Raw genomic sequence first — 27,966 nt, forward strand, 5'->3', positions numbered from 1 at the left:
ATTACCGTTTGTTGCTGCTTTTATTTTATTTACTGAAAGTGAGAAGGCACTTTTGTGACCTATTTCTTTTTCTTCTGTAGGCCGCCTTAAACTTAAATTTGGAACATCTAAGCAGGCTAAAGGGAAGGAGGGCGCAGTTCAGAGTCACTTTGGAAAATGAAAAGGTTGCATCATTAATTGTGCCCTATGGTGAATGGTGAACTGGTTGTACAATTACGTTTCATTCTTAATTAATTGTGCTTAAGGCTGAATTAAATTTGGGTGTTCCCTTCTTAGAGCAGCTCCTATTGGCAGAGATGCATGAATTGGATGATGTCATGGCAGTCACTGAAGATGTTCTCAGTGTCCAGGGCACAGGCAAAGTAAGGGTCACAGTAGCGGTGCCCATCTCCACTAGCAACACTAATTCTTAGGAACTCATACCGGATGAAGTAGCTGCTAACCTAGGGAGGTTGTAGGTCCTCTCCAGGTTGGGGAGTCACATCCTCAAGAGGAGTGTGGAGGGCAAACTCAAAGTAGCCCTCACCCTTGGATTTCCCAGTGAGGACTTTCTCAGCAAGCTGGTCTTGCTTGTTGAGGACAAGGATGGAAGAGAGCATGGGCAGCCATCTGTGATGCTCTTGAAGAGGTTCAGAGCCTCCTGCGGGCATATGATCTGTGTTGTCCTCTCTCGTGGTCATGTGTAGCCGCTGCTAACCACCACGAAGATGAAGGCAGTCACATCATGCAGCATTCATAGTGCTGGTTCCCACAGCTGACTCTGTCCACCTGGAACTTAATCTCAAAGATTCCAGAGGTCGGGATGCGGCAGAGAAGCAGGTCCTGGTCACTTGGCACATAGTCAGGCTGCTTGATCACACTGACCCTGTCCCGGAAGTACTGGGCTCAGTCAGCGGATGCTCACTGGAGCGCTGGTAGCAGGCACCCACTCCCTACGCCTCCCACAGAGCCTTGGCATGTTGGTAGAATTCACCTGGGAAGCCAAAGTTCTACCCAGTCAGTTCAGAGTGTGCTCATTTCTTCTCAGTATTGGCCAGCTCCATAGAGGGCACCAGGTTGCTCATGGAGGCAACAATGGTTTCAGAGGCCTCCTTCAGGTTGTTTTTGATGACCTGCACTTCGGTGGCCTTCTCTCTATCTCCATTAAACCCATTAACATGCAGACTCCTCATCTGCTTCACAATTGTGAATTTCCAGCACCCAGCAGCAGGCAGTGACAGGTAACCCTGCTTGTACTTCTGCAGCTGCTTCTCTGTCTTTCCTTGGCCTCTCTCAGGGCCTTCTCATTGCACTGGTGCTCGGCCTTACTGCCTCGGAATCAGCCCATGACTGCAACAGGGCAAGGCCAGGCCGCAGGATGGCTAGGACTGGACCACCGGCCTCAGGCGGGCCTGGAGAGCGAGAACACCAGAGGATGGACAGAGGTAAGAGCATGGTTCTCCACCCTGGGCAGTCCTGAGGTGGTGACAACCCCTCTTACATACCTAATTTGTTTGTTTGCTGTTTATTGTTGGTTTTTGTTTTGTTTTGTTTTTCAAGACAGTTTCTCTGTGTAGCCCTGGCTGTCCTGGAACTTGCTCTGTAGACCAGGCTGGCCTCGAATTTACAGAGATCAGCCTGCCTCTGCCTCCCGAGTACTAAGGTTAAAGGTGTGTGACACCACCACCTGGCATGTACCTAATTTTTTATGATTTGCTTAATGAATGAAAGAACCATCCAGATAATAAAGCTGGTTCAAGGAGGCACAAACTGGTTGACACCACACAGGGCAAGAAAACTGGGAATTTCTAAATTTGGTTTTTGTTTTGAGATTTGTGTCCATTTTCATTGTTTTTGTTTTTAACTTGATAGAAACTATTTACTCCTGTACTGGACTAAACATCTACATGTTAAAATATGACTTTATAGACTCATGGACCTCTTCCATGGTGAATAACAAACCCCCCAAAAAAAGGCAATTAAACATTCTACTAGAGAATGAGAATATCCTTGTGGGGGGCCTGTTTACTGGACCTGTCTATACACAGGAGAGTTCTGCCTGCCTCAAGGACCAGGAACTATGGTTACTTCCCTAGCAATCAATGCTCGGCTCTCAGTTTCTCCATGAAAGAGACCGTGGGTCCTCAAGAAGCAGTTCATTCCTGAGCAGACAACAGGACATGTGTAAGAAGACGCTAGAATATGTTTTTGTTCTCCATGAATGATGAGGACATGGCAGGAGGGCAGAGGAGGTAACTTGAAGGGACAGATCCTTGTAAAAATCAGGGCCAAAGGGTGCATCAAAATAAATAATAATGGTAATGCATTCTAAGGCATGCAGAGTAAAGTGAGACTCCAGGTGTCCTTATCTGTGTAAGGGCTAGAAGGAAGGTGCTTTCTAATCATGAAATGTCAACCAGCAAAGGAAGAAGACATCATTAAACACTGATTATAACAATCATGACAATTGTTGGTTCAGACCAGAAATGCTGATGAAGGCTGTTGTGAGGCATCCACCCGAGAAGACTACTGGGACATGGGTTTAAGACTATACAAAGTCTTCATTAGCCGGCCGGTGACTATCGGCCAGTTCAGGACCCCAGAGTAGCCCAGCCTTTCTCACGGTGAGCTTTTAAGCACAAAAACCATGTCCTGGCTTGATATACTTAGTTAACAAAAGTTAGCCAGAAGCAGAACTACAGAAGTCAAGGAGCAAGGTTAGTACATTTAGAGACTTTCCCAGAACTACATGGACGTTGATGGATTAGATCTTTGTTTCAGTTCTGGCAGATGGTACTGTCTACATGCTGAGTTTTACATCCTGAACAGTACTTCCACCATGGAGTCAGTTGTGCTAAGGTCTTGGGGCCCCTGTTACAAAGGTTAAAACTAGTAGGTGGAAGTTTGATGAGAAAAAGCATGTGGTATCAAAATATTTCCCAGCAAATGATTGATTAATTACAAAGGGGGAAATAACTTGGTAATGGAGAAACTGGCAGTCCCTAGTTTGATCAAAACTAGCATCACGAGAAATCAAACAAATCAATGTTGCATGCCTCCTTAAAGCAATGTCCTATAAAGGGCACACAGCTCAAAATCATATCTCAATCTCGGGCAAAGATCAAAGAAACTCAAACTGAAGGCATTGCACCAACCATACTCTGTGTTCTTTTAAAATGTCATGGTCGTGAAAGACAATATAAGCTGAGAAACCTCTGTGGCTTTAAGAAGACTGAAAGATATAACATCTGAATGCATTCCATTGCCTGCATTGGGCCCTTTACCAGGGAATGTTTCCACAGCCATCAAAGAAACTAATAAATTTAATATATAAACTATGGTTTAGATGGTAACAATATATCAATATTAAGTATCTAGTCTTTAATATACCTTCAACTACTTTAGGGGTGAACTACCTAATGTCTGCAACCAGTTCTCAGGTGTTAAGAAACAGGGACTGCCAAAGCCATATCTGATAGAAACAGCAGAAGTCATAAAGCCAGCACAGCTGCTTGACAAAGATCCAGGAAAGCTGAGCCACATGATGGCTGCCATGCCACCTTTGGTTTTCATCTCTACCTGTTACATACTTGGGGCACTTTTGATATTTGTACAATTTAGGGATATTGGATTGGCAGAAAAAATTTTATGAATAATTTTTGCCTTCTCCCAGAAATCCTGTTTCTAAGCTTCCCGCAGGAAAGTCCTGAACATACTACCCCTCCCAATTTTAGGGAGATATCCTTATCTATTTGAAGGTCTTCCTTATGCCTTGGAGGTTGTGACATACATAAAGAAGCCAGAGGTCTCTTCATGAGGCTATGAGACATTCTTGAAACATCTGTCCCTGTACTTATGCAGGAACAAGATATTCAAAACAAAGTAAATTTTAAAAGGTCAACAAGACTTGGTGTTGTTGGCCACAGCCTCTTCCCACTACACACTCAGACAATTATGTGGCATATACCTCTGCCCTACACAGAGATATATTGATGAGCAAAGTATGGAGTGGAAAGATGATAAAAGAATGAGCTGTCAGGACCTCCCTTTCTTAGAAAAGTTAGCACATGCAGAGCCGCTGTGGTGTCATATGACCAAGGAACAATGGAATGCCAGGAATAGACATCTAGACAAATTCTGTAAAGATATAGAATATAAACATTGTATTATGCCAGAATTTAAATAATAACTGCAACAGCTTTGGCCTGAGGATTGTTCCTGGGCACTCTGACCATTAAGAGTTAATAATACACTGCTTGGGACATGGCAATAAGCCTGAGCTGGCTTGAAGATTTTGTTTTGGTCTAGCATCCTTGAAGCAACCAGAACTATCAGCCTGAGAACAGGTTGTCATATGCTTCTAGGTTCTTAAAAATTGGGTTATAGGGCTTATGACTAAAGATGATAACTCTGTTTATTAATGATGTCAAAACTTGAGGGAAAATGATTGGAAATGATAACTCTGTTCTGTCACAGTTTATTAATGATGACTAAAAGCTAAGCCAGAGGTAGTGAAACACATGTCCCAAACAAAAATGATATGATCTCTGTTTGGAACACCATGAATTTATCCCTGCTTACTAAATTGTGTATAAATAAAGAAGTGCTCTGGCTGCTAGTCAGTGAGGCTGCAAGATTCTCACCATCACCATGGCCTGGCTCATTCACTCCCCCCACCTCCCTCCCACCCCAGGCAACTTCTTACTTCCTCTGCAGGTCGGCAGGGACCCATCCACCTCCGGGAACGGCTCCCAGCAATGGAAACACAGAGACTCACACATATGCAGATAAATAACAATATATGTATGTGATATGCATATAATAGCAGGTAAATAAATAGATGGTAGAGATACAATAGGTAGATATAGACAGTAGAACAAAGCAAAAACAACAACAAAAAGCAAATGATATATGCAAGGGCGTTTGGTACTACTTTTCCATAAGTTTGAAATGTATTGCACAAGTCTATTTTCATCACTATAACGACATGCCTGAGGCTAACTTTAGGGGAAAAGCCTGTTTGGGTTCAAGGTTCTGAAAGTATAAGGCCTAAAGACCTCACCTCATACGGCCTTCTCTTGAAAGCTCGAGTGTGTGTGTGTGTGTGTGTGTGTGTGTGTGTGTGTGTGTCCATCCTGGAGCTTGCACATGCACCTCCTCTCTTTAAAGCCCCTCCCACAGTCATGAGATCAACCCTAATCACCTTACCTAATCCCAACCACTTCTATGGTCTCACCTCTGAACACCACAGGGGGCTGAAGTTCTCTGCTCCATAATGCCTTGCGGTAGTGATTACACCAAAGTGTTTTCAGCCTGCGGTTCACTCACATGCAAACCAGTGTTCATCAAGAGAAAAGTCCTCCATGAAAACCAAGAAAGACTGGGTCAGCCTCATCACAGCCCAGGGTGGGTCTTGGACAAATGGCCTGGCAGCAACAATCCACAATTCCCCAATCAGGGAACAAATAATGGGTCACTGTCCTCCCCTTTGGGTCACTAGATAGAAAGGGTCAGAGTGGCAAATAGCTCCGGCACACCGGGTCCAGGGGTCCATGAAAGAAGGAAGAATAGCCCCAAGTCACAGCAGAGTCACCCACTGACACCAGTGGAGAGAGATCTTCCCTCCCCTGGTCCCTGACACGCTCAGCTACAGGATCTGCCTGTCAGAAACGTGTTCTGACCCATGGTGCTGTGAGTCTGGGACTTCCTGCAACAAGGATGAGGACAAAGAAGAGAGCCAGAGCTCCAGTCGACAGTGGCCGGTGACCAGGCATGTTCTCATGAAGAAAAGAAAATAGTCTCCAAGATTAAACCTCCAGGTTCAAAAACCACAGACGGCTAGGAGGAAAGGGGGCTGTGCTGAAATGTACAGAACGTGCTAGAAAGACTTTAACCTAACAAGGAGATTTGTGACCCCAGCAAGGGAGGTAGTGATCAACGTAAAAACAGATGCTGCCAAAAGATGCAATCCCTCTAAGCGTAACTAGAAGTCACAGGAATTATCTGCATGATGACAATATCACAAAACAGAACACCTGGCTACATCACCTCAGAGGAGGGTCCCACTCCTCTTGCCTTCAAGGCCCTGGAAGCTACCTCCTGATGATCACATCCAGAAATAGAAATAGGAATCCTTTGATAAGGGGGTTTTCGTTGTTATCTTTATTCCACCTACTGGCCATCCCCAGCCTCGGAGGTTCTGAGAGGTTGTGGCTGTCCCGCTATGCTGGGACAGACCGACAGGCATGGTCCGCACAACTGCAAACTGGAAAACAATCTTGTGTTTGAAGCTGGGCCCCCAAAGTATTTTTCCATCCCTCCTGTTACCTTCTGAGCCAAGTGAGTCAGTCCCAGCACATTCCAGAGGAAAAACAGAGGTCCCAGATGAAAGGAATTTCACTCTCAGCCACTCTCAGCACATTCCTGAACAAGCAAGCCCTGCATTCCAGGAGGAGGAGAGGGCAGTCACTCCCAGGCTGCTCCAGACTCTAACTACCTCACGGAGGCCCTTGGAAATCCTGTCCCACTCGGAGAAGATCTGCCTGAAAAACCCAACAGAGGCCCAAGCCCGGACCCCTAGACAAAATGGTACCATAAAAATAAGTGTTAAAAGAGGGGCGGAGCGATTTTAGGGGCCAGAAGTGGCCAATAGCATCCAGGAAACAACAGGGCAGACACACATATGAACTAGTAACAGGGGCCCCCAGTAGACCTTAGCACGAATGACTCCATGCTGGAAACACCACTCAGGCTGTAAAACTCAGCACACAGACAGCACTGCCTGCCAAAACTAAAACAAAGACCTGATCCATCCAAGTCCATAGTTCTGGGAAAGTCTGAATGTACTGACCTTACTCGTGGTTTCTGTAGTTCTGCCTCTGGCTAACTGCTCTCGTTAACTGATGTATGCCAACCCAGGACATGGTTTTTGTGCCTAAAAGCTCATCCTGAGAAAGGCTCAGTGCTACACTGCGACCCCAACACCCAGCGTGCTTGCCAGCCAGCTAATAAAGATTTCTGTTATCTTAAACCCACGTCCAAGCAGTCTTCTCTGGAGAATATGCCATAAAAAACTCACAACAATTATGACAACATACACAAGACCTGTGCAAATCCACCCAGAGAAAATCACAATATAGAGGGTACAAGATGGATGTAAAACTCCACCACAAACTGAGGATTTAATAGCTGCTGGGAGAGGATAAGCCGGCTTCCTTAATGATATGACCCAGGAGGTTGACAACACACCGGACAGGCTCCACCCCCAAAACTAGCAGGGCAACATAGACTGCCCTCAACAGGGAAAGAAGAAACAGCTCAGTGTTGGGTAGGAAGGGATGGAGAGGATGGTAATGGAGAGCTGGGGGAGGAAGGAAAATGTGGTCAAATACATTGTATGAAATTCTCAAAGAATTAATAAAATATTGCTAAATTTTTTTTTAAAACAAGTGTCATGGATGAGGGATGGCTTCGCAAGGCCCCACCCTGAGGATCTACAGGCAATCACTGGTTGTTCTGAGAGAGACAGAAACATTTTCTTTGGTGGCACAGCCCCTGCTAAGATGCCCATGCACCGATAAGCAATCTTTCACCCTTGCTTCCGTTAGTGACGCTAATTATATTCATTGGTTCCCCCAAAACAGAGGGGAACATTTTGAAAGAAGGGAAACTAATTGGGAAGAGGGGCATAATAAGCAGAGTGGGAGGAGACCAGAGAAGGTAATCGGGGCGGGGGGGGGGGGGGACTAATATGATTAGAATACATCATATGTATGCATGATGTTGTCATAATAAAACCATGGTGCACAATTAACATATGCAAAGTGAAACCTTTATAAATTATAAAATGTAGAGGCAGCCAGTGGGAAATGATGATCCTGGCCCTGTCAGACACCAGACACTGGACAGACACATTCATCTTTAGCTACCTGAAGCAGTGGACCCAAAGGTGCAGCTAGACCTGAGTGTCACTCCATCATCCCACAAAGACTATCCTTCCACTGCCTTCACTGGGGAGCTTGCTCACAACCATGCCCTGAGTGGTGTGTCTGAGAGCCAGCCCCCAGAACACATGCTGAGCCACCTTGCTGGAATAAATTTAGAGTTCCTCCTGCATGCAGGAGAAGTTCATGTGCTTGCCCTTCTCGGGCTTAGAAACTGACTGCACTAGGAGTGCTTGGGGTCTCTCCCTCATGTCACATCACATCCTTGCTTCTGTTGCCACATCGCTTCCTACTCAGACCTCTGCCTCCCTCATAAGGACCTTTGTAATGACACTAAGTCCACCTGGACAATCAAGGAGTCCCTCCCCATCTCAAGATCCTTAACGTCATTTCTTCAAAGTCCTTTTTACCCTGAAAAGTAAGACAGTGCGGGTTCTGAAGATTAGGGTGTGGTCGTCTTCAGGAAGCTGTTGCTCAGCCTCAGCCAGTGGGAACAAACATAAAAGCAAAGGGCTGTTAGAGACAGATTCCATCTGTGCATGTTATAAAGTAGAGATGATAGACAGATGATGATGATAGACAGATAGATAAATAAATAGATAGATGATAGACAGATAGATATATAGATTGATAGATGACAGATGATAGATATTATAGATAGATAGATAGATAGATAGATAGATAGATAGATAGATAGATCTATTATGACAGATAATTGGTAAGTATGTGAATAATGCATAGACAAACAGGTATCACATATTTATATGTGAAGGATCAGTATTAGACTCCAGAAGGCTTGAAATCAGGATCTTGATAAATACATCACTGGATTTTGCTGGTTTTAATTGCTTATGCCGAAACGGCTTTTTAGATAGAGATTTCCATTTGCATTGTTGAATGCAATGTTTTTTTCCTCGAACTAACATTACTGTATTTTGCCACAAGGAGGAACCAACGAAACATCAAAGAGGCCTTCAGAGCAGCCATTTTGCCCTGGCTTTCTGGCTGGTTGTGAGGTTACCCACCACAGTTCCCTGTGTGATCTGGGTATAAAGACTGTATTTGTTCAGGAAATCTCAGGGAGCCTTACAGTTTCCTGTACTCAGAAACCATCCAGTTCCGCACAAGAGGGAAGAGAAATGTTCTCTCCTGAACACTGCCAGCATGAAGGGATGATGTGCCAAGTGCCATCACTGTGAGTGAGCACATGCTGGGAGACACCACAGAGTGCCATCATAAAGGAAATAAAGTCCTTCCCAGGTCTGGGAGGAGGGAGTCATCAGATGTGTCTTTATTGCCCCGGGCATGCCTGTGACAGTGACCATTGTGATCTCCCTCCTACCACACCTCATACACAGTGTCCCCACACCTACTGCCCTTCTATGGCCTCACACCATCTGACCTCTGTGTACCTCCTAGCCTTACTTCTGGCCTCCTACAGGCCCTGAACAAAGATTCTTTGCTTGACCAAACTCAGGTCAGGCTCCTGAACCTTCTGAACATGTCTCATAAAATCTGCTTTTAACAAAGAACTCTGTTAAGTCACCTTATCAAGAATGTGCCCGTCCTCAGGCTGGCAGGATGGTAAAGGGGCTTGCTGCCATGCCTGGCAGCCTCAGTTCAATCTCTGGAACAAGATGGAAGAAGAGAACTGACCCCTTCAAATTGTCCTGTGACCTACACACACACACACACACACACACACACACACACACACACGCACGCACGCACACACACACACACACACACGCACGCACGCACGCACGCACGCACGCGCACACACACACACACACACACACACACACACAGAGAGAGAGAGAGAGAGAGAAAGGCACACACACACAGGCATACACAAATAAATAAATAAATGAAAAAATTAAAAAAAAAAAAAAAAAAAACCACCTCCATCTCCACTCTGTTCAGTGCTACTATCATGGGGTCCCCAACCTTCCACTATCCTCTGAGTGACATCTGATCACCTGACTTGGCTTCATCAAAAATGGTGGGTATGATGGCTAGTTTTGTTTGAATTAAGAAACATGTAGAGCAATAGTGAGGCTAATCTTTGGAGGTGTCTTACAAGAATGTCTCCCAAGTGGTTTAAATGAGGAGGGAGCCCCTACTCTAAGGTAGCCGAAGGTAGGGCTGCACAAAAAAATGAAAACAGAGAGAGCCCATTGAGCACCAGCCCTGCCTGTTCTCTGCCTCCTGACCTGCCCAGATATGAGGAATGCCAGCCACAGTCTGCCATGCCTTACCATAATGATAGACTATGGCACCCTCTCAAACCATGGCAAACAAACCTGTCCTACCACGGATTGCTTTTGGCCAGGAACTTAGTCTCAGCAATGACAGGGGTAACTGAGTTACTGGAGTAAGCCAATCCCCTCACCCTGAGGCTTCCACTTACTGACCCCACCCAGCTCCTTGGCTGTACTTCCTACTTGACTAGCTTCCTTGCTTCCAAATCCCATTGCCATGGGCCCTTCACCTATTATGATGGTCCAGAAGAGTCTTCCTTATCATATTTAAACATACCATTGAACTGTTTTTTTCTTCAAAACCCCCATCACTACATTACCACCACCTAGGTATCCCACCCACATAGTATTCTCAAGATGCAGAGAGTTGCCAGGGTTGACCTGGCTTCCATGATCTTCTAGTTGGCTCCAAAAATGCCCTCAGGAAAGTGGGGAGAAGCTGAGGCATGCATGAATGGGCAGTCTGGTCCCAAACAGACTCCCCAAAGATTTCATTAGCTCAATCCTCACACTTCCATATCACCCAAAACTCAGTTTAGGGACGAGCTGAGCTACAGAAAGTAAGAAAAAGAGACAATAGGAAATGTGTGCAGGGCCTTTGTCCCAGGCCATTCTCCTGTAGATAAGCTCTCCACCCTTGGGGGTAGGGGGTTCTTTTGTAAGAAGGGATCATGCCTTTTTAAAATGCAGGAGGTAGGGCCAATAGCACCCCTGCCCAGCCAACATAAGTGACACTGACTTCAAAGATGCCTCAGGAAAGATCTGTGTCTCTATCTTCCATTCAATAAACTGTAGTTGGTTGTTTTACTTTTTTACTCTTGGAGGCCTGCCACCCAGCTTCCAAATAAGTACATGAAGACTTGTTCTTACTTATAAATGCCTGGCCTTAGCTTGGCCTGTTTCTAGCCAGCTTTTCTTAAATTATCCAGTCTATCTTTTGTCTCTGGGCTTTTACCTTCTATATACCTTTATTTACTTCTTACTCCATGGCTGGCTGTGTAGCTGAGTGGCTGGCCCCCAGAGTCCTCCTCTTCTTCTCCTTTTGCTCCCTGATCTTCTCCTCCCAGATTTCTCCTTCTATTTATTCTCTCTCCTGCAAGCCCCACATAGCCTTTGTCCTGCTTAGCTATTGGCCATTCAGCTCTTTATTAGACTAATCCAGTGTTTTAGACAGGCAAAGTAACACAGCTTCACAGAGTTAAACAAATACAACATAAAAGAATGCAACACATCTTTACATCATTAAACAAAACGTTCCTCAGCATGAACAAAGGTAATACATCTTAAAATAATATTCCTCAACAAAAAACCTTTACAAAGCAGCTGCCAAGCATCAGGCACTCTGCCAAGAGCACAGAAACCCACAAGAAGGACATGCATTCCTATTTTATCATATCATAAAACAATAAAGCTAGAAATCAATGGCAAGAGTCATTAGAGAAACTAAACAGCAATATGAGAGCAAGCACACACCTTTGAACAATCAATGAGCCACTGAAGAAATGAATGGAGACATTTTTAAATTCTCTAGAACCAAATGAAAATAAAAACATATGCAATAACTTTGAACACAGAAAAAAAGGAAGTATATAACTAATTATCACTGTCTATATTAAACAATCAGAGCAAAGGACTTCCAGGTAAGATGGCAGGCTAAAATCTACCTCTGTGTGGCCTGGCAAAAGAGAGGTGCCAGGATAAGAAAAAAATTAAAAATAGATTCCATCTCAAAGAAAGAAACAGAGGAAGGAAGGGCTTTGGAAATCCACAAAAGGAGGGATAAGGTAGTGGGAAAGTACAGAGAACTGGAAGATGGGTTCCTGAAAAGAAGAAAGCTAAGCTGAACACTGTTCCAGCTCTATGGCTCGGGCAAGGAGTGAGGCAGAAGTTGACATGGATAGAAAGACTACTCTAGACCATCATGGTATCCCTACTCATAGGGCAGTCCTACCTACAAGACCAGTCCACAGCCCTCACAAGCCTCAGACGTCATTGGAGGTCTGGCTGAAACAGTGACTTCTTTGTGGAAGGGGTCAGCCATCAGGGAAACTGCCCTGGCTCAGAGGACTGTCACTGGATGCCATCTTGCTTGAAAAGTAATCTAGAGTTTAAGAACGAGTACCCTTGAGGCTTGAGAACAGGGAGCAGTCCCAAGTCTGGGGGCGCTAGTTCAAACTGCCACAGCTGCAGGGTGAGAAGACAGCCCTGGACAGTGCCCCTAGTTGTGGAGAGTGGGAAGGGCAGCTGGCACGAGGCTAACCAGTGCACGCCGCAGTGGGCGTGGCTCAGGCAGTCAAGTGCATAGGGAAGATGGTTCCTCTCTTGGTAGCTGAGAATAACTCCAGAGCATGATAGCCCTGAGCCAGGGACCAGCAGAGCAGACCAACCTCTGGAGCCAGTTATATGCTGTGAAGTTTGCTGCTGTCATGAAATAACTCTGAAGCCCCAGCAGAGCACGCTGCATCTGTGGCTGCATCTCTCCAGTGGGATAATGAATACTTAGAGGGCTTTGAAAGTGTGGAGACAGGCTTTCCCATGTGGGAAAAACCATATGGTCTTCCCATGTGGCTGCTTCCTCTGTTCTCAATGGACTTAGGAGACAGTTTGTACCCATGCCAGAGGGTACAAACTGGGGAGTCTTGGAAGAATGGAAGAACTGGTTTGCCACACCAACTGTGGCTAACCAGTATACAAAGGAGGGAGCTACTGATGTTAAGAAAGCTCTGACAAACATCAGGCTCATCTCAGGTTCAACTCAGCATGGCACGCAATATGCTATTTGGAATTCCCTCTTTGTATATTTTTTTTTGTTTGGTTTGGTTTGTTTTTTTGTTTGTTTGTTTGTTTGTTTTTGTTTTTAGAAACAGGTTTTCTCTTTGTAGCTTTGCACCTTTCCTGGATCTTGCTCTATAGACCAGGCTGGCCTCAAACTCACAAAGATCTGGCTCTGCCTCCCAAGTGCTGGGATTAAAGGCATGCGCCACCACCACCCAGCCATTGTACATTTATTCGTGCATACTTTTAGAAGTATTTTGAGTTTTTCTTACCAGGTTTTGTTTTATATTTCCCCTTTTTATATTTATTCTTAATTACCTTTCTATTGTTGTGAAGAGACTCTGAGGGTTAGAATCCATGACCATCATGGCAGAAAGGATAGCAGCAGGCAGGCATGGTGCTAAAGCAGTAGTCAAGAGTTTGCATCCTTACCCAAAAGTAGGAGGCAGAGAGAGGGATGACCAGGAATGGCAAGGGCTTTTGAGACCACCCTGAGTGACACACTTCCTCCAACAAGGCCACACTTCCTAGTCCCTCCCAAACAGCGCCACCAACAGGGAACAAGTTTTCAACTATCTGAACCCATGGGAGTCGTTCTCATTCAAGGAACCACACTTCACTCCCTGGACCTATCATGATGCAGAATGTATTTATTCAACGTCAAAAGTCCCCATAGTCTTTCACAGTCTCAACACAGTTAAAAAATCCAAAGTCTCAAGGCAATCTCTTAATTGTCATCCTATGTAAAATCAAACTCAAATTATGTTCTTCCAATATACAATGGCACAGATTGCACATTACCATTCCAAGAGGGGAGGATGGAGGCATAGCAAAGAAATGCTGGACCAAAACAAGCCTGAAACCCAGCAGGGAAAACTTCAAATCTTCTAGCCCCTCGTCTGCTGTAATAGGGCCCAGATGGGCCCGCCGTCCAACTTTGCTGACTGCAACACACTTCTGTCTCTTGGGCTTGCTCCACTCCCTGTCTACAGCTTTTTCCCCAGCAGATATCCCACAGCTCTGGCATCTCCAACATTTGGGGGTCCCCAGCACATTCCAGGCTACAACTTTACTGCATAAAACATCAGATGGGTCAGATGAGTCCTGATACAATACTCCATTTTCATCTATAGATAGATTGCCCAAACTCTACCATAGATGAAATCGGCTTGATAGACGTCTACAGAATATTCCATCAAACAGATACGGAATACACACACATCCTTCTCAGCCCACAGTAACAACACAAATGTTTGGAGACTGAAGAATACACTCTGGAATGGAATGTATCATTAAAAATATTGACAAGAAATTGTTTTAAATTCCTAGAATCAAATTAAAATGAAAAGACAACTTGCCAGAACTTCAGGAATATACCTAAGGCAATTCCAAGAGGACAATTTAGATAAGTTAACAGTGCTTACATTAAGAAAATAACTTAAGGATGCATCAAGAGATCTTAGAAAAACAATAACAAGCCAAACCCCAAAGCAGTAGACAACAAGAAATAATGAAGATTAAAACAAAAATTAATAAAATAGAGACTAAAATGACAATAAATAGTTGTTTTTTGACAACATAAACATGATTGCCAAGTGGTTAACAAATCTAACCAAAATAAATATAAAATATCCAAATTAATAAAATTAGACAGAGGTAATGTTACAATAGGTTCCAGTGAAATCCAGAAAAGCACTAGGGAATACTTTAGAAATTTATATTTCAAACAAACTAGTAAATCTAGAAGAAATGGACAAATTCCTGGGCATACATGACCTACCCAAATTAAATCAAGACACTATAAACAATTTAAACAGATCCATAGCAAACAAGACTGAGAGTTTGCTAAGAAATAAAAGGCCAGGACTGAATCAATTCGCTGCTGAATTCCACCATGCTCTTAAAGAGAAGCTAACAGCAATACTCCTCAAACTGCCCCATAAAATGAACAGGAGGGGACAATACCAAACCCATCCTATGAAGCCAGCACCACCCTGGCACCTGAGTCAGATAAAGACAAACAAAAAAAGAAAACTACAGGCCAAAGTCCTGATGCAAAAATCCTCAAGAAAATCCTTGCAAACTGGATTTAACAGCAATTAAGAAGATCATACACTATAACCTAGTTGGTTTCATCTCAAAGATGCAAGAATGATTCAACCCAAATCAATAAATATAATAAAACATATAAACAGACTTCAGGGCATAGATCACATGACTGCCCCAATATATGCAGAGGACTGTGATGAAGTTCAGCATCTGTATGGGTTATTTCTGTTGTTGATATCAAGTCCTTGACAAAAGCAACTTAAAGAAGAAAGGGTGTGTCTGGTCTCAGAGTTCAAGGATACAGTCCGTCACAGGGCAGGGTAACCAGAGCGTGAGGCATTGCAGCTAGTCACATTGCATCTAAAATTAAGAAGCAGTGAGAGATGAATGCTGGTACTCAGCTGACTTTCTCCTTTTGATTCACCCTTGAACACCAACCTATGGGATGGTACCATCCATATTCAAGGTGGGTCCTCCCTACTCAGTTAACCCTTTCTGGAAACACCCTCATAGATACACCCAGAAATGTGTTTCTATGGTGATTCCGAAGAATGGTCTTTTAAGTATTATGCTGTCTACAAATTGATAATTTGACTTCTTCCTTTCCTACGTGTATCTCTTTTTCTCTTGTCTTACTACTAGAGTAGTTAAGACAGTATAAGGACAGAGAATGGAAACTTTGTCTCATTCTGATTTTATAAGTTTTTCCTGCTTTAGTATGACAGTGGCTCTAACTTTGCTGTGCACATAGCTTTTATTAATATGTCATGGTGCGTCCTCTCTACTCCCTCAAGACTCTTACCATGAGGGGATGTTAGAATGGTTAATCCTGATTGTCAATGTTGGGATTTAGAATCTTTGACAATTGTACCAAGAGTGTAAGTTGGAGAAAAGACAGCCCCTTCACAAATGGGAAAATTAGATATTCACTGTGGAGCAGTAAAACTATCTCTCACCCCATACAAAAACAAACTCAAAATAGACCAAAGACCTCCATGTAAGAGGTGAAAATTTGAAGCTATGGGGTGAGGGGTGCCTGGAGTTACAGGTAGAAGCAAAGTTTTCTGAGGACTCTAATAGCTCAGGAAGAAATAACAAGAATTGGCAAATGGCATTGAATCAACTTAAAAGGATTCTGCACAGCAAAAGGGCCCATTAACTGAGTGAAGAGAGCCTATAGGACGGGAGTCAATTGTTGCCAGCTATACATCTGACAGAGATTAATATACAGAATCTATAAAGAACACCAAAAATTAAATACAAAATCCAATCAGTAAATGGACAAATGAAATGAATAGACAGTCCCCAAAGATGAAGTAAAACATCCCGTAAACATACAGAACACATTTGGCATCCTTAGCCATCAGGGAGATTTACATAGATTCCATCTCACTGTAGTTAGAAGGGCAATCATCAAGAAAAGCAACAGCAGATGCTGACCAGAATGGGGTGAGGGGGCATTGTAGGTTGCTGTAGGAATACAGATTAGTGAATCCACTATGAAAATCAGCATGGAGGTCCCTCAAAATGAAATAGAACTACTATATTATCTATCTAAACCTAGGGACCTAAGTCCACTTCCAGTGAAGACCTGTACACCATGCTTATCACTGCATGATTCACAAAAGCCAAGTTACAGAGTCGACCTAGGAGTCCATCCATCAGTGGATGAATGGATAAAGAAAATGTGCTGCCTTCACATAGCAGAGTAGTATTTTAGCCACAAAGAATGAAACTGTATTGTTTTCAGGTAAATGATGGAGCTAGAGATCATTGTGGTGGACAAAACAAGCCCCCCCCTTACACACACACACACACACACACACACACACACACACACACACACTTTCTCTGGTCTGTGCTCCTCCTCTGGAGTGCCAGGATTACAGACAGATGCCACCACACTCAACCTCAGAATCAGAACTTAAAAATAATAGTAACATATGGGAGTAAAAGGGGCCAGGTCCAGGAATAAGGGACAAAGGGGGAAGAGTAGGGAGGAAAAGATGTAAGAGAAGCAAAGGGTGGGGGTGACTATTATCAAAGTCCTTTATATGAACATTTGAGAACGTCACAATGAAATCAACTGTTTGTACAACTAATACGTACTAATAAAAATTAGTTCCAAAGACAGAGAGAGGGGGAGAGAACAGGAACCCACAGACTAGTGGACAACTGGGCAGGTATTTGTGGCACCAGGGGACAAGTATTTTAACAGAGTCCTATATAAAGGACTGCAGTGGTGCTGGAACGAACCGAGGCTCGGTAGTTAAGAGTGCTTACTGAGCAAGGTTGCTGTACAGGCATGAGGACTGGAGTCTGGAAGCCAGCACCCCCCTAAAATCTGGGAGTGGTCCTGCACACATCTGTAACTTCTGCGCTGAGGTAGGTAGAGACAGGAGAATAGCCAGGGTTAGCTGGCTGGCTGCCTCGCTGACATATGTGAATTCCAGGTTGACAAAAGGGCTGGTCTCAAGGCAGAAGGAGGTACAGGGGGACACCCAGTGCCCCACTCTGACCCCTGTGAGAGGCACAGGCAGCCCTCTACGTGCACAAATAAAAATAATAAACTAATGAATAGAATTAAAATTTAAAGTACAAAGAGAACAGCTTCCCTCATCCACAGCTGTATCTTCTGGTTTACGAGTCGGCATCTCAGGAGACACAAGTCACACTCCTGATGAGACTTTTATTTCAATTAGTCCCAAGTCTGCTCTGGGGCACTCCCTTCTGAATATGAGTCAGGAGGTTGAGGCCTCCCTGCAGATCCGGCTCAGGACTGAGTGGCTGGGCCCCAGACACACCCTCAGTCCATTCAGACCAGGCACAGCCTAAGGAGCAGAGGCAGACCAGCTGTCTCTGGGGAGCCAGCCTCAGCGGGCACCAAGCACTCCTGTAAGGACCAGACCTTCGCTGAGCGGTCAGCCTTCGATACCTGGACCCCTGATGCTCAACCACAGATACTGACTAGGTGACGGGTCCCCTCAGAGTCTACTTTTGTGAACATTGAGTTATCTGTGCTCTGAGTCAGAAGTTGTGGGGGCACATAGCTGAGCGTGACTCAGCCCCAGGCTCAGCTCTGAGGTTCCTCCCAGAATATGCCCTTTTTTGGCCCCAAGCAGGGTTTCCCTCATCTCTCTCAGATGCTCATGGGCAGAGCTTCAAAAGGCCTCAGAGGAGCGCTACATCTCTCAGGCTCGCTCCCCAGAAGGGCTGGGTGCAAGGAATGTCTCTCCCCGACTTCAGATCCTACGGGGGAGAAGGAGCACCGTGCCTGAGAGCCCAAGCTAATATTCTAACGAAAGGAAAACCCCAAGTCCGTAGAAAAATCTCCTTGGGTGTATAAAGGGGAAAAAAAGGAGAAAGGGGGAGGGGGAGGAAGAGGAAGAGGGGCAAGAAGGAGGGGCGAAAGGGAGGGGACCGGAAGAGAGGAAGTCTCCACCAGCTGAAGCATCCTGGCTATTTTACCCCAGATCCTAGGTGCATTCTCAAGTGGCTCCTGGGGTGGAAAGTTCAAAGCATGAGCCAGGCAGGTTCTGAGGCAGGAAAAGCAAAATGTGCTACGCAAAGACGCGAGCAGAGGGAAAGGGGCTGGTGGGGGAGTTTAAGACAGTGTGTCTTAGGACAACGGTAGAAAAGAGAAAGGTGGGCTAGCGGGGGAGGGTGTCAGAAAGCCCCAGCAGTGAGGTGGCCGATGACAGCCAGCCCTGCAGTCTGCACTGGGCTGTGAGAGAGAAGTCAGGGTGCCAGCGCACTGTCCTACCTCTTCTACACCCGGGGTCGGGGTTCCCAGCTGCGGTCCCTTCCTTACAGTCCCGAGCCACAACTCCCTGGCTGCGTGGTCCTGAGCCTCACTGAATCTCTTGATGCCTCCGTTTTCTCAACTGTAAATGTGGCAACGATGGCTCACTGGGCTACTGTGGGGATCTAATGAAACAGTATGTGCCAAACATTTGAGAAGGAGAGATGGAGTCCTCAGTGGGCTCCAGCCAGTGACAGCACACAGAAGTTCTAGACTGACGGTCTCAACCCGGGCAGTCCTCTGTGGAGCCGGCTTTATTCTGAAGTCTCCATCTGGGTGGCCGAGGTTTTCCCAGAGCTACACTGTACTCTAAGGGTCCTTTTGCCCTACAGTCCCTTCTTCTCTCTCTTCATTGTCCTTATAAGATTTTCCTTGTGGTCCGAAGGTTTCCTCTACTCCCTGCCCTCTGTATTTTCACAGTTGGCACCCCCAAAGCCTCTTGCATCTTTTGTGTGTTTTCTGAGACAGCGCCTTACTCTGTACCCCAGGCTAGCCTCAAACTCATAACAACCCCCACTGTCTCAGACTCCCAAGTATTGAGATCACAGGTGTGAATCACTATGCCCAAGCTCTCTTGAACCTCTGTTCCATTTTGCTTTCTGTTGCTGTGATACAAATCATAACCAAAAGCCAACAAATCATAACCAAAAACTTGAAGGAAGTAAATGTCTATTTGGCTTAGAGGTGACGGTTCATCACAGAGGGAAGCCAAGGAAGGAAGGAGCTCAAGGCAGAAGCTTGAAGCAGAAACCAAGGAGGAACGTTGCTTGCTAGCTTGCTGCCTCTGGCTTTCTCAGCTACCATTCTTATGCAGTGCAGGGCAGCTCGCCTAGAAATGGCAACTAATTGCCCCTGGTGGGCTGGGCCCTCCTACATCAGTTAGCAGTCAAGAAAATGACATGCCCGCTCTGATGGAGGCAATTCTTCAACCTAGGTGTGTCCAGTTGACAATGAAGATTGCCTATCACAACCTCTAACTTGGGGGGGGGGGGGCGTGTCCTTAACATATAAACAGCATTGTGACTCATCAAGAGGCAAATGGAATGTGAAGCATTTTCCAAAATCTCTTGGCCATGAAAAAAAAATTATAGAACCACATCCACACACACAAACCACCCACTGACATCTCATGAAACTTAGGTTGCTTTGCAGAGTCAAGCTGCAAACCATTGAGCTAGAACACCTCTAAAGTTCCATCCAGCCTGACTTCTGTGTTGCAGATCTCATATTGTGAAGCATCCTGGGTGAGTATGGCATAGCCAGCCACATTCTGCAGCAAGGAAACCCAAGCTCTCCTCTGCATTGCATCAGCAACTCTAGCTATATCTGGAAGCCTTCATCCACCTGAGCGTTACCGAGCACTTTATCGGCACTATGAATGCCATGGCCTCTCTTTCACAGACAGAGAAATCGAGGCCTAAGAAGTTAAAAACACTGGCTCAGATCCACAGTCAAGCAAATTTTTAGTGGTCACTGAGTTACCCACTGTTTGACAGATGGATGGATACCAAAGGGCCTGTTGATGAGGAGTGGGGACCAGAAGAGTGTTTGGAATCAAAGGCTTAGAAAAAAAAATGGGACCACAGCAATAATGCTATGTCACTGAGGCAGGTCAATCACAGCAAGAAAATAACACCTGACGCCCAGTAGACCACAGCAGGAAGCAGAGAAAGCATGTCTCAACTGTCATAAAGCAAACACAGCAGGAAGCAGGGGAAAAGCAGGGCACCTAGCAGGTTAGGTGATTGATTGCTGTGGCTTGGATATTTTTAAAGATTTATTCATTTTATTTTATGTGTGCATTTTGCCTGTATGCATATATATGCACCACATGTGTGCTTGGTACCTGCAGAGGTCAGAAGAGGGCATTGGATTCCTGAAACTGGAGCTGTGAATGGTTGCAGGCCATCACATGGGTGCTGGGAACCAAGCCAGGTCCTCTGTAAGAGCAACAAGTGCTCTTAACCTTTGAGTCCTCTCTCTAACCTTTGTTCTGGATTTTAAATGCCTGTCAAAGGCCTATAGGCTAAAGGCTAGATGCCAGCCTGCAGCACTGTTAGAAGATATTGGGACCCTTAGGAGATGGGGCCCAGTGGGAGGAAATTTTAGGTGGTTGTTTGACTGAGAAACATCCTTGAATTAGTCAATGTTGTATGGCTGTCAAGAGATGCCATGACCACGGCCACTCTTATAAAAGAAAACATTTAATCATACTTGCTTACATTCCGTTTGGTCCATTGTCATCGCGCTGGGAAGCATGGTAGCATGGTAGACATGGTGCTGGAGAGGTAGCTGAGAGTTCTACATCCAGATCGGCAGGCAGCAGGAAGAGAGACACTGGGCCTGGCTTGAGCATTGGAAACCTCTAAGACCCACCCTCAGTGATCATTTCCTCCATCACAGCCACACCTCCTGATCCCTGTCAAGTAGGACCACTCCCTAATGACCAAGCATCTAAATACATGAGCCTACGGGGGTCATTCCTATTCAAACCACCACTATTCCCTGTATGCTCACATATTTGAACACGTGACCTCCAGTTGGTGGCACCTTTTAGGGGGTTTAGGAGGCTTTGCTAGAGATAGTTTGTCTCTGGGGGAGGGGGACAAGCTTTGAGTTCATAGCCTCACCCCACTTCCAATTTGGTCTCTCCCCCTCACGTTTGCAGTTGAACATAAAATCTCTCCATTTCCTGCTCCTGATGCGATGTCTGCCACTTGCTGCCATGCCTCTCCACCAAGATGGACCCTATCCCTCTGCGACTGTAAGCCCGAATAAACTCTTCCTTCTATCGTTGCCTTGGTTACAGCGTTTTACCACAGCAATAGAAAAGTAACTAATCCATTTGGTCACTGGGAACATGAATCTTAAGGGGCTATTGAAACCCCAGCCTCTCCTGCCTTTCTCTGTCTCTGTTTGCCTCCTGGGGGCCCTGGGGTGAATGGACAAACCTGCCACATGCCCCTGCTATGACATAATACGCCGTTATTAGCTCAAAGCTGCCAGACCAGGTGACCACAAAACGGAGACTAATGAAACCATGAGCCAAACATGAACTTCCTCCTTTCAGCTGACTGTCTTAGATGTTTTGTCAGAGGGTTAGAAAGCTGATTCATAAGTTCTGTGGTTGGCTCTCCCAGCCCCTTCCTGTCCTTTACTATTCCAGCATCCTGGCCCTTCAGCCCCTTATCTGCAAGCCCCATATGCTCCCTCCAATACATCCACTGAATGATTAATGGCTGACAGACTTCCTGCCTGAGGACCAGTGTCAGCTTCCCTCCACTCACTCAGCGTCAGATACCACAATAGCTATTCAGTATGTTCAGTACCACTCCGTGGCAATGAACCTACTCACCTACTGATGGAGAAAGGGAATGGAACTGGGTGAAGGAAAACAATGAAGAGGCCAGGTAGACCCACACTGCTGCAGCTGCTGCCCCCCAGATTGTAACTGAACCAGCCCAATGTGACACTTAACTTTCATTGTCAACTTGAATGGATTTGGAAACAACTCGATTCTGGATGTGGCTCCGAGAAGCACCGGGGGACTGCCGCTGTGGTTGCTGTGCCAGGAGAAATTACACCATCCAGACTGCACACGCAGGAGCCAAATGACTGAGTGCCACATTGGTTTTTTTCCATATGAACTTGAACGTAGATCTGGACAGTTCTAGAATTTCAACTTGAGAGGGACTTGAGAACTGGAAAAAATGCAGATGGTAGGTGGAGTGGCTAGGGGTGGTCTTGAGGCCTGCCTTGTAGTCAGTTTTGCTTAGTAAGCAACTTGTTCTGGTTAAAAACATGCACGTGGAGGACTTGGGATACTGCTGATGGAGACTGTGCGGTGACTACACCTCTCTGGTACCCTGTGGTGCTTACCATAGATGGGGCAATGTACTTCTCTGTATCTGTTCCCTTCATCAGGCACTGTGAAGACAGAGGGTCAGCAGCTGCAGCAGTCCAAGCACTCATGTGCCCTCACATGGAGGTGCTATTGCTTCTGCTGCTGCTGCTGCTGCTGCTGGCCATGATGGTGGTAATGGTGCTAATGCCTAAGGTTCTGCTGTTACCCCAGACAATGTCACAGACATTGTGAGCTGACATGTGTAACCATTCTGACTGTGCAAAGCAGGCAGTAGGAGGTTCCCACTTGAGAAGATGCCCTCATTTGCTTTGATAAAATACCAGTTACACAAAACCTGTGGGAGAAAAAGGTTTATTTCACCCTACAGGTTACAATCCATCATAGAGGTAAGTCAGGGAAGGAGCTCAAGGCAGGAACCTAGAGGCAGACTGAATCGGAGACCCCAGAGCAGGGTCTGGTACAACCCTAGGCCCACCTGTCTGGGGTAGCACTGACCACAGCGGGACAGAGCCTCCTCCATCAATCAGCCATCAAATGTACCCCAGACATGCATGCCCAGGAGCCAATCTAATGGAGGTCATCCCCTCCATCCTGCCCTGGTTGTCTCTAGTTTGTATTGGGGGTTGACAAAAATGATCAGGCACAGGAGATAAAAAGACTGTGGGGGGGGGGCACTGGTATTTTGAAAATGCCAAGGGGGTCACACAAAAGAAGACATAATTTATCCTTAACAGATTCGCCACTAGGAGAAACCCCTAGGAAAATTCCTCTCTCAGAGAGAGCCTTCGGTGCCTGAGGTGTGTTGTCTGTGGTCCTGTCTGCAGGCTGGAGACACAGGCAGATGTTCAGACAGCATCTGGGCCTTTGGAACTTTTGGAACTTTGTTCAGGCTGTTTCCTCTCCCCTTCTAATCCCAGCACCCCCGCATTTTGTAAGATTAAAGACACTCCTGTCCAGTCTCCTCTTCAGCTCTCAGCCACCCTCTGGAAGCCCCCTCTGCCTCATGGCACCCTCTGCAGTCTTGAGGAAAGAATATATCCTGTGACCTCTCCAGAGGAGAAGAAGTTACACTGTGTGTTCCACGGCTTTCTGTAGCCGCGATGCCAACACTAGGGGAATAGACTAAGGCAGGAATTACTCGTGTGGGCTCAAGGTTTCAGACTTCAGTCTGTGCTTGGCTGGTTCTGTTATTCTGGGGTTGAGATGAGGCTGAACTCCAGGGAGGCAGAAGCCTGGAGAGGAGGAGGCTGTTTATCTCACTACAGACAGGAAGCAATCAGAGAGGACCTGAAGGCCATGTGTACTTCAAAAGCCACCTTCCAGGGACTTGACCTCACTAAGCCCCGCCTACTAAAGTTCCTGCCATTTCTTAGAGCAGTGTCACCAGCTGGGGGCCAAGCATTCAATGCCCAAGCCTGCAAGCGACATTAATGTTCAAACAGAAGTTGGCACACAAAACTGGGTTGCTTGTTTTCACTGCCTGCACATGGACACTGGGGATGGAACTTGGCCTGTGTATACTAGACAAGCGCTCCACTGCTCCAAGGGTTTTTGTTCTTAATAACATCAGAATTGTATTGTCTGTGATCTGCTTTGGATTCACACGACAGACCTGGAACAGGGAGAAGGGGAAAGCATAGGTTTTCCTCATGCTAAACCTGCCTTGTCCTTTGCTGTCTGAAGCCAGGAAGGGAGGCCCTGGGACATGTGGTCTAGGGTTTCAGAGCGAAGCTTACTTCACCACATGTCAGTTGCTCCTATATCCCTCTTAAAACAAGGATCGGGGATTTCCTGTGGGCAGCTGTGAAGTGTGTGAGCCCAACAGAGAACTGCAGCACACACACACACACACACACACACACACACACACACACACACCCCTCCCACTTTCTCCCTATCCCTTTCACTCATACTCCAGATATGCCAGCTGTTTCTGATCACCCGCTACCCTTCTGGGCTGGATGACTCATTTGGGAAGAAGGTATCTGTGTGTGTCTTTGTGTTTCCCTGGCAGGGGTCATGTTTCCCTGAAAGAGAAGACTTTTGGCCAGCTCCCCTGAGATAACATCGTGAGGGAAGCTTTAGGAAGCATAAAGAGCAGTGTTGACTCAGGTTAAAAACTGGCCCGGGTCCAAATGGTGAAGTCAGTCTTTATGTGTTTGCAAATCCATTGCAGTAGCTTTAGATAGTGTGGGGCCTTTGGGGAGCAGAGTTCTGTGCACACAGTTGGCTAGGTCTGCTGCTGCCCTGCCTGGATGCACCATGAAGGGTGTTCACTAAACCGGAAGAGGAAGTCCTGGGTGAGAAGAGACATTCTTCTGCCACAGGCTTGCAAAGCTTCTGTCTTGCAAGTTTCTGATTTGATCGCAGTGATGGGTGTAGTTTGCCCAGGCCTCTGTTGCTAAAAGGATCAGGGAGTGGGCCTGGCCTCCAGCTGCCAGGAAGGAGGCACTTCCCCCAGCTGGTAACCAAACTCCACTATAGCAGGTTTGGGACAGACTTTTCCCCCAAGAGCTCTGAGCCCAGAAGAAATCAGGATGGGGCCAACAGACAGTGGGGAAATTAACTTTCAGGAAAGGGCTGTGAAGCTTCAGAAATCATTGCACAGGAAACCCCCAAACTACAAACAGCTGCTGTGGTGCCCCTAACTCTTTCAGTGGCACACAAGACAGTGCGGTAACAAGCAGTGTGCCTATCAGGCAATGTGCCAAGAGTTGAAACTTGAAGATAGAGGATGTTAAATAAACTCAAACTTAGGTAGGGAGAGTGTCATTCAAAAGAAAGACTGTGGTCATGGGCAGAACAGCCCCATCTCAGGACTCTGCAAGCATCTCCGATTCAAACAGAACAAAGGGGAGGGGCTCATCTTTCTGTGGCAGAGGAGAGACAAACAGAGCCGGGTAGAGTCTGAGAGGAAGGCTGAACAAACACTTGAAATGCCTAGCCAAGCACGGGAAAGTTCTGGCTGTCATTAGCCCGTCCCCAGAAGCTGCTGGAGATGGGCTGGGTGCACTCAGCTTCATGTGTGAGTGCTCTGGCCTGGGGGAAGTAGAGCTGGGGAGCCAGTAAGGAAAGGAAGACCCCTGAGCAAATGAAGCAGAGGGTCAGCCATGGGCAACAGTAGCCACCCAGTCAAAGACAAGATTGGGCATGGTAAGGAAGCTAGTATCAGTATGGGTAGTTCTTAAAGCTAAGATTGTGGCTATTGTATTGATATAAAATGAACACATTTTAAAAGATTTTATTTGACAAATATAGATAGAGCAGCCAGACACATCGTGTCTTGTTTGTGCTTTTGTTTTTAAGACAGGGTCTCACTGTAGACATAGCTGGCCAGGAACTCACTATGCAGACCAGGCTGACCTGGAACTCAGAACTCATGGAGATCTGCCTGGCCCTGCTTCTCCAGCGCTGGGATTTCAAGGTGTGTGCCGCTATGCTTAGCACCAGGCCTGTGTTTCCAGCAGGATGGTTTCTGAAGCTTCACAGCCCTTTCCCAGAAGCTGTTGACTTTTCCCCACTGTCTGGTTTCCATTGGCCTCACTCTGGTTTCTTCTGGGCCCAGGATCCCAAAGAGAAGTGGAAGAAAGACACTCAACATGCTTCATGCACGGGGAGAACAGAGAGTTGACAGTGCAAACAGACAGACTTGGCCACAGGGAGAAAGACGCTTTGATATCTCCAGGGACAGGGTCATTTGCATGTTACAAGATATTTCAAGTTGTTACAGTTACCCACAACTTCCAAAGTTACAAACTAACTCAGAAACAATGCTGAAACATTCCAGAAGCATGTTCTCTGAATGTGAGCAGCAACTCAGAAACTCTCCCTGGACAGAGTGATGGCACCAGCCACCAACATGGGCTCCATTCTAAATACTCTCCCAGCATTAACTCAATAAATCCTCCTGGGTAAATCTAAGTTTTAGATAGGCATCACATAGTTATTCTAGGATAGGTTTGCTTTGGATGATATTTGAGGGCTATGTGTACTAAAAGCCACGCTTTTCCCTTTACTTGAAATTCAGATTTAACTTGGATGGCTGTTTTTTTGCCAAATTGTAGAACCCTACTTGTGCACAAATAACTGTCCTGTAATCGCAGAGGCCTGGGGCCTTAGAATCCCTATTCTGCCTGTGACTAGCTTTTAACTCATAGGGTTGCATCACTGAGCTTCTATGGGACTCAGTTTCTCATCTGTGAGATGGGCACACTGGCAGCCACTTCTTACAGAACTGCAGTTGTTGGCGTATGTGTCCAGAGCCTGCAGAACTGTTAGGATCGTGGGCCGGTGAGTGGCAAGCGGGTTAGTCTCTGTGCTCACACAGTTACTGACTCATCCAATGTTTCCTGCATGGTCATTGCTGAGTTTCTCCCAGCCTTTCTCCCAACAGGCTGGGGTTTGAGTCTCAAGTTTCCCACCCCAACTTGCGTGTGTCCCCTGCCATCCCGGGTCGCGCCATCCCAGGAACCGTCCGAAGGTGGCAGCAGCGGCCCCGCAGTCCTCCACGGTCGGGCTGGCGCTGTGCAGGTCCCCGGCTGGCTGCGTCCGGGGCCAGGCGCCGAGCAGGCCGGGAGAGACGGAGGCCACACCCCGTGGCCCAGGCGCTTCCCGCCGGTGAATCATCGCCTGCAGCAGCGGCTCCCGCAGTCCGCTGCAGCGCCCCGGGCCCGGCCGCACCCCATCCGAGTGCAGCGCCCCGCGTCTCCGCGCCCCCTCGCCCTGGGCAGTGAGCCAGTCCGATTGGCACCATGGCGGGCATCGCAATCAAACTGGCCAAGGACCGCGAGGCGGCCGAGGGGCTGGGGTCGCACGAGAGAGCCGTCAAGTACCTCAACCAGGACTATGAGACGCTGCGGAACGAGTGCCTGGAGGCCGGGGCTCTCTTCCAGGATCCTTCTTTCCCCGCCCTGCCATCCTCTCTGGGCTTCAAGGAGTTGGGGCCCTACTCCAGCAAAACTCGGGGCATCGAATGGAAGCGGCCCACGGTAGGAAGCGCTCAGGGACCGGGCGGGGTCGGCAAGGGCTGCAGTGGAGGGTTGTGAGCCAAGACGCCAGGCTCCCGGGCTCGGTAGTGCTGGCTCGGTTGCTGCTAAGGGGACTCCAGCTGCAGGCTGCGGCCCACCCAGTGGACCTGCCTCCAGCTGGCCCCGAGCGCTTCGCAGGACAGGACCCCAGATCCCACTAGCGGGCACGCCCGGGAGGCAGCGTTTGGCCTCACAAAGCCTCGGGGACACAGGGCCGCTGGGGTGAAACTTTTATTGGACTCTAGTGGTAAGATGGAGGGAGAGG

At 46.7% G+C, this 27,966-nt stretch overlaps 1 protein-coding gene and 1 pseudogene across 1 annotated transcript in view; one reads left to right on the forward strand and one right to left on the reverse strand.

Moving 5' to 3' along the window:
- Positions 1–272: 272 nt before the first annotated feature.
- LOC118593258 lies at positions 273–27,427 on the reverse strand (annotated as a pseudogene).
- Capn2 (calpain 2) overlaps positions 27,255–27,966 on the forward strand; it is a 55,164-nt gene continuing 54,452 nt past the window's right edge. The window contains exon 1 of the mRNA XM_036202157.1: positions 27,255–27,662. Within this exon, the coding sequence (XP_036058050.1) occupies positions 27,426–27,662 (237 nt within the window). The 5' untranslated portion in view covers positions 27,255–27,425. The remainder of the gene's footprint in view (positions 27,663–27,966) is intronic.

This window comes from Onychomys torridus, chromosome 11 (assembly GCF_903995425.1).
Source record: "Onychomys torridus chromosome 11, mOncTor1.1, whole genome shotgun sequence".
Taxonomy (NCBI): Eukaryota; Metazoa; Chordata; class Mammalia; order Rodentia; family Cricetidae; genus Onychomys; species Onychomys torridus.